Here is an 8,029-nt window from a genome sequence, read left to right on the forward strand (position 1 = left end):
AAAGATTCTAAGTACAAATTTTTCATATAATGAAACTAGTTCATAGTTTTTCTCTTTTTACTTGTAATATAAACATTTTTAAAATAAATGTATTTTTTGATTGTTCTTCGTATTTTCTGTCTTTTTTTAGTGCCTTTTTCTGCCTTTTTCGCTATTTTGTTTTGCCTTTTTTTGCCTTTTTTGCAACACCTAGTGTCTTTTCCTGCCTTTTTCGCTATTTTATTTTGCCTTTTCCAGCCTATTTCGTTATTTTATTTTGCCTTTTTTATAGGTTTTTAGGTCCTAAAAATCCGTTCCCTGGTTATAATGCTGAACGAATTGTTCTCTTCATTGACCATTTAAACAATGCAAAAAAGACTACGAAAATCACTCTTGTCAATTTTGAAGAAAATCAACCTCTCATTTGGGTTTGTAAATGGTATAACATAAAGTATAAAAATATCTGATTTTGAGATAAATTTCGAAATTTTGGCTTTCAGTCTTGAAAGCTAGATTTATTTACTCTACTTACTAGCAACAATACACTAAAATTCTTAAGTTTATTTTCGTTTCATTCGGTATCGATTACCGTGGAATGAGCCTTATGCAATACCGAAGAGGCCCTTAGAAAAAGTAGCTTGTGATATGGGACAAAATTTGTCAAGTGTACCCGCTCAAAAAGTTGATGTCACTGATTTCAATGTACCTTTGTATAAATGTTGTGTTATTTGTTCACAAAATTTTTGCAAATAGGGGAGAGCTAATTATGGAAGGTTGCAGATATACAGGGGCTCAAACTTTTGTGTTAAAGTTTGATATTTATACATTTCAACTCAAGTACAAACTTTATAATGTTTATTTTGATCCTTACAGGATTTTATCCGTTCTTTACGATAAAAATATATTGAATTAAAAAAAAAAACATTTTTTGGTGCACAAAACCAGGTTTTTAAATTTTGGTTTGCATTTTTGAAAAGCAGATAAATAGTCGCTGTGGTGTAGTGGTAAGCAGTGCGCGCTTCCACTCCGCAATACCTGGGTTTAAGCCCTGGTCAAAGCAACATCGCAAAAAAATATAGAAAAAAGGTTTTTTCTTAACAGGGTCGTCCCTCGGCAGGCAATGGCAAACCTCCGAGTGTATTTCTGCCATGAAAAAACAGCTTCTCATAAAAAGACAATCGCCGTTCGGTGTCGGCGTAAAACTGTAGGTCCCTCCGCTTCGTGTGACAACATCAAGGCGCACGCCACAAATCGGAGGAGAAGCTCGGCCAAACACTAACATATGTGTAAGCGCCAATCTATTATTATTATTATAATTAGAAATCTTGACTTTTTTCCTAAATAATAATGTATAAATCATTATGGAACGATAACAATCAGATGTTTAAAAGAACCCCGACGACCGATGTTACCGCACAGTTATGAAGCGGCAAGCGGTCAGCGGCGCAGCGCAAGAGTTCTCGGTGTTGTCATTTGTTTTTCGCGAATCAAATGACTACACTATTGGATTATGCTGCGTGTTGCATCCTGCGTGACATTTTTCGGCATGACACCGACGCATTAAGATCTGTTTGCTGATTAATATTTAAATTTATCGGACAATATATGGCTCATTCCACGGTAATCGATACCGAATGAAACGAAAATAAACCAAAGAATATGACTGTATNTGCGATGGGAAAACTTAAGCTATGCTGTCACGGATAAAAAAGATATCATTACTTCGCTTGTCAGGGCAAAAAAGTATCTGAAACGGTTTTTTCAGGTAACGGCCTCGGTTTCCCAGGTAGTAGCCTCATACTATTTAAAAATAAGGTACTTTACAATTACTAAGACATACAATGGAAAAGAAGAGTTCGATCAAGTATTATCCCGTCTTTAGGTGGCAGAATCTTGTATGTGATCTTAAAATCCGATTTTTTGAGAAATAAAGTTAGCTTAGTTGTCTAATAATGTATATTTATGTATTCATGCTCAACTTGTCACACCCGCCACAAAGTCAAGTCACACCCGTCACAGTTGAATTTGGAACATATAATCTGTAATTTCCAATAGCGGCAAGAACTTTGGCGTAAATGTTTAGAATGTTTATTTAACTATACAACGAACTATTTAAAACCATAAGCAGAAGACATAATTAGCAGAAAAACTCTGATCTAAGGAGTAGTTAATTTGGTTTGCGTACTCGTCACACCCGTCACAGTGACTAAAATTCAGATAACTCGTTCGGATTAAATTGTTTTTGGAATTTTTATTCCAGGCATTGTGTATATCTCGGAAACCTATTACAAAATACTCGTTTTAAAGAATTTTGTATTACAGTTTAAGAATTAACCCTTAAAATGTGAGTTGAAATGTCACACCCGTCACCGTGGAATTAGCCATATCCAACATTAAAGAAAAACCTATTTGCATCGAATCGAACAAAATTTTGGCAGAGTATTGCCATGACACCTGGGCCTATAATAGGGTGAAAACGACAAGGGGGCGTTGCACCTCCCATAGGCGTGAAATTTTTAATCAGCCATCACTTCCAGACCATAAGTCACATGAACTTGAACCTTGGTATGCAGACCCGTCAATGGTCGATCCTTATAGGCAGGTATATATAAACGAATTTGTAAAAAGGGGCGTGACACATCCCATAGGCGTGGCATTTTTTATCAGCTATAACTTCGGAACCATAAGTCACACGAAAACGAAATTTGGTACGCAGACATTTCAATGGTAGGTGCCTTTAGGAGGGTATGTTTAAACGTGTTTGTAAAAGGGGCGTGGCACATCCCATAGGCGTGGAATTTTTTATCAGCTATAACTTCGGAACCATAAGTCCCAAGAACTTGAAATTTGGTTTGCGGACATATCAATAGTAGGTCCTTATAGGAGGGTATATATAAACTAGTTTCTAAAAGGAGGCGTGGCAAACCTCATAGGCGTGGAACTTTTTTCAGCTATAACTTCAGAACCACAAGTCACAGGAACTTGAAATTTGTAATGTGGGCATATATCTTCGGAACCATAAGTCCCATGAACTTGAAATTTGGTGTGCAGACATATCAATGGTAGGTGCTTCTACGAGGATATATATAAATGAGTTTATGAAAGGAGGCATGGCACATCCTATAGGCGTGGAATTCTTTATCAGCTATAACCTCAGAACCATAAGTCCCACGAACTTGAAATTTGGTGTGCAGACATACCAATGGTAAGTGTTTATAGGAGGGTATATATAAAAGAGTTTGTGAAAGGGGACGTGGCATATCCCATATTCGTTGAAATTTTTATCAGCTATAACTTCGGAACCATATGTCGCATCAACTTGACATTTGGTATGCAGTCATATTCATATTTGGTAGGTGCTTATAAAGGTCTATATAAATGAGTTTGTAAAAGGGTGTGTGGCACATCCCATACGCGTGGAATTCTTATCAGCTATAAATTCGGAACCATAAGCCCATCTAACTTGAAATTTGGTATGCAGACATATCAATGGTAGGTGCTTATACGAGGGTATATATACACGATTTTGTGAAAAGGGGCGTGGCATATCCCATAGAAGTGGAATTTTTTATCAGCTATATCTTCGGAACCATAAGTCCCATGAACTTGAAATTTGGTATGCAGACATATCAATGGTAGGTGCTTATACGAGGGTATATATACACGATTTTGTGAAAAGGGGCGTGGCATATCCCATAGAAGTGGAATTTTTTATCAGCTATATCTTCGGAACCATAAGTCCCATGAACTTGAAATTTGGTATGCAGACATATCAATGGTAGGTGCTTCTACGAGGATATATATAAATGAGTTTATGAAAGGAGGCATGGCACATCCTATAGGCGTGGAATTCTTTATCAGCTATAACCTCAGAACCATAAGTCCCACGAACTTGAAATTTGGTGTGCAGACATACCAATGGTAAGTGTTTATAGGAGGGTATATATAAAAGAGTTTGTGAAAGGGGACGTGGCATATCCCATATTCGTTGAAATTTTTATCAGCTATAACTTCGGAACCATATGTCGCATCAACTTGACATTTGGTATGCAGTCATATTCATATTTGGTAGGTGCTTATAATAAGGTCTATATAAATGAGTTTGTAAAAGGGGGAGTGGCGCATCCCATAGGCGTGGATTTTTATATCATCTATAACTTCGGAGCCATAAGTCCCTCGAACTTGAAATTTAATATGCAGACATATCAATGGTAGGTATTTATAGGAGGGTATATATAAATGAGTTTGTAAAAGGGGGCTTGGCACATACTATAGGCGTGGAATCCTTTATCAGCTATAACTTCGAAACCATAAGTCGCACGAACTTGAAATTTGGTGTGCAGACATATTAATGGTAGGTTTTTATAGGAGGGTATATATAATCATTTTGTAAAAGGGGCGTGGCACATCCCGTAGGCGTGGATTTTTTAATCAGCCATTAATTGGGAACCATAAGTCACATGAACTTTAAATTTGGTATTCAGAAATAGGTATCTATGGGAGGTGTTCAGAGTAAAGTATATATAAATGAGTTTGTAAAAGGGGGATATACATATATCGTCGATTGAAGTACAAAACCGCGTATCGAAATTCTGCAAAACCGCGTAACTGACATTGGCTGCCAAAACTTGGTTTGCTCACACAAGCCCTTGGAGCAATTCTTATCCATTCGTCCTGAAACAGACCAGCCAGAAATGCGATTTGTTTATAAAAAACAGAACAATTTTTTTGTTTACTCCGTGTGATGCCGTGTGAATTAGGGATGGGCACCGTTTTCAAAAAATCGGTTTTTTGATTAATTACGGTTTTTCATTCAGGTTTTAAACCGTTTAAAAAAACTGGATTAAAAACCTGATCTTTCGGTTTACCGAAAAAAAAACCGAATTATAAAAACACTGAAAAAAGAAAAAAAAAGTCGATATCGAATTAATCTTAATTTTCACTTCGCCTATATGTATATTTTCTTCTTTAAAATTAACTTACTGTTGTGCAACGCAAATCAATTAAAACAATATTTTTGCTTTATTTTGTATAACAACTTCATTTCCAAAAAATAAGAAATATAATAAATCGTTTGGCATATTTAAGCAAAAACAAACTTCACTTCAAAAACAAAAACTTTTTGTAATAAAAACATAAGATAAACACATACATATGTAATTACACACACGTACACTAAAGTTTGTGAGTCAGGGCATGTGTAGATACATATCAATATAGGTGCTACGCACAGAGATCTTTTATAAACGGATGCAATTATGTACACGTGTACATGTACGCATTTTAAATATACTAAATCACTGTAATCTTTCAAAAACCTTTAGATTACTTTAAATATTCCAAAATTCGTCGTTAAGTGATCCTAAAAATACGAGGTTATTGGCATGATTGGGAGTAAGGCGGCTTCTCTTGTCGGAGCATACATTATTTAAGGTGGACACAACCCTTTCAGATGCAACTGAAGCGGCGCAAACAGTCAAGTATTTCATTGCGATTGAATAAATCGTAGGAAATACACTTCGGTTACTAGCCCAGTACTCAATAGAGTCCTGATAACGAGGTGAAATTGGCTGACTTAAATAAAATTTTAGTTCCATTGGGAAACTGTTACCGTCGTTAAAACCGATGTTATTTTGAGTCGAAAATTCATCGTGGACATCCCACAAGCTATAGCCCTTAGGTTCGGAGGTGTCAGATCTGCTATGAAGAACTGGAGAAGTATTTCCAACTTTAGCTGTTCGCTGTTCAATTTCCTTTTTAATAAAATCAATTGCATTTGCACAATTTATCGGCGATTGAAAATGGGTTTTCTTAAACCTAGGGTCAAGAACAGTGGCAGTGGCGAGCAGTATATTGCTTTCTAATGGCAGTAGCCGACATTTTACCTGCTGTAGCAGTACATCTTTCAGTTGTATGGTTTCTGTATAAGTGGCACATATTTTCGTCAGTGACAGCTGTAAGCAATGTGTGAATGGTATTACCAAACTAGCCGAAACATAACTGTCCCCTGATATATCGTTTGTTGCATTTTCTAATGGCAATAAAAGTGCAATACATTCGCCAATGATTGCAAGCTCAGACGAAGTAATCATAGATGGTGCCTTTTTTGAGACAAAATTTGCTAAAATTTTTGCAACATAGCCTGATAATTCCTTAAATTTTTGAAGACAGTGCAAAGTGGAGTTCCAACGCGTCGAGACTTCCTGAATTAAATACAAGAATGTACCATCTTTTCTACCGTCTTTTTCTTGCTCTTGCCTCAACTGATCTTGAGCTACATTGCTATGCTTGAAGAATGCCACAATAAGCTTCACTTTTTCTATTATAGCTACCAGCTCTTTAACAGCGCCCAATCCTTTGGAGACCACCAAATTAATATTGTGGGCATAGCAGGACACATGAATGCTATTTGATCTTGAAGGAAAAAGATCCTTAACAGCGGCAACAATGTTTGCACCATTGTCAGTTGTTACTGATGTAACAATGCGGGGTTCAATGTTCCAATGATCAAAGATTTCCTTTAGGTCGAGGCATATGTTTCTTGCAGTATGATGAGGAGTAAGCTCTTTTAAACCAAAAACCAGAGATTTCACGCTGCACGCTTTTTCGTCTGCAAAATTAAAGGAATCTTAAAAGAAACAACCAACGTTAAATTTACTTTTGCTTACCAAAATAGTGTCCAGTCAACACAATAAAACTCCGAGTGGAGTTCATGACTGTGGCAATATCAGTTGTAAGGGCCAGTGAACTTAAATTTTTTAAAGCACCACAAACGACTAAGTGTAAGGACTCGTATTTCCCTTCAATAAGTCTCACAATCTATAGGGATACAAATTTTTAAAGTAAATTAATTTTTTATTCCTTCTATAACATTATACATACAGTTGCCCGGCTTGGCGGTTTGTAGCGAGGCACAGCGACCTTAAGGAACTTTTTCATGCCTGTTTTTTCAGTGCAGCTAAATGGAAGGTTGTCCTTACAAATCATATAAATTAAGGATTGTGTCAGAATTGTTTCTTTACTTCCTCCGCCTGTACAAGGTAATTTAAAGTGTTTAACTTGCTTATAGTCCCAAAAAGAAATTAGCTATTTACTTTTGAATTGGTTTTGCTTATCAAAAGCATCAATAATTGATGGTTGACTAGACGTGGAAGATGCAGTGAAGGATGAAATTATTTCAGTTTCGCTGCTGGAAGTTTCTAAATTTTGTACTTCTGGGTCACTGCATTTATTATTGCTGTTGTCCCATCCGGGGTGGTTGCGTTGAAGGTGACCTTTTAAATTCGATGTGCCACCTCCCAATTTCACCAACACGCCGCAAAATTTACAAATTGCTTCTTTGCTAGTTTTTTCTGTGAAATGTAACCACAAAGAACTTCTCTTATTTGTAGGCGCCATACTTGTAATAGTTTTGAATGGCGTTTTGTTCTCAGTGAACAGTAAACTACAATATTCACAATCGACTTCACAATCGATTATGCTTAGCTACCAGATCAGCAAAAAATTGAGTAGTTAATTTGGAGTTTTTTGTACGCCGTAAAATTTTATTCTCATCTCGAAGATTTACAAAATAATTATCCATCGCTGGGAAACGTAAAAACCGAATTTTCGGTTTTCGGTTTTAGAGAAAAAAAAACGATTAACACCTAAATTAAAAAAAGACTGAAAAAGATCATTAACCAAATTCAAAAAAACCGGTTTTTGGAAAAACCGATCTTATTTGAACATCCCTAGTGTGAATTTAAAAATGAGCTGCCTGCTGACCAACGTTCAATAATTTTATAAGTTCCATGATTTTCATAAAAATGACACAAATTTCTTGCTTTATTTTAGAATAATTTGTTCTTGTGTTTGTTATTTTATGGCCTTATAACAATTATATTCAACAATTCTTATTGAGCTTGAGGCCGTTTTTAATAAAAAACTTATTGTGGAAAAGCAACAATAATTTGAAAAAATGGTAGAAGCGATAGCTATATCGGAAATCACCACATTTCCTCATCAGACTTCTTTCAGTAGGATTCGAGCCGACGATCCCACTGACTCAGCC

The 8,029-nt window shown here is 36.1% G+C and overlaps 1 protein-coding gene across 1 annotated transcript; it reads right to left on the reverse strand.

The window, feature by feature from the left end:
- Positions 1–5,590: 5,590 nt before the first annotated feature.
- On the reverse strand, positions 5,591–7,492 carry LOC108379994 (zinc finger BED domain-containing protein 1-like; the record flags this gene model as incomplete). The annotated part of the gene is made up of 4 exons (XM_017636363.1): positions 7,074–7,492; positions 6,862–7,010; positions 6,648–6,798; positions 5,591–6,589 (listed from the first exon to the last, which is right to left on the reverse strand). Coding segments are annotated over exons 1-4 (1,603 nt in total), but the record flags the coding sequence as incomplete, so codon positions are not given.
- Positions 7,493–8,029: the final 537 nt, after the last annotated feature.

The sequence above is a fragment of the Rhagoletis zephyria genome, unplaced genomic scaffold, assembly GCF_001687245.7.
Source record: "Rhagoletis zephyria isolate East Lansing unplaced genomic scaffold, Rhagoletis_zephyria_1.1 Rzeph_scaffold_17928, whole genome shotgun sequence".
Classification (NCBI taxonomy): Eukaryota; Metazoa; Arthropoda; class Insecta; order Diptera; family Tephritidae; genus Rhagoletis; species Rhagoletis zephyria.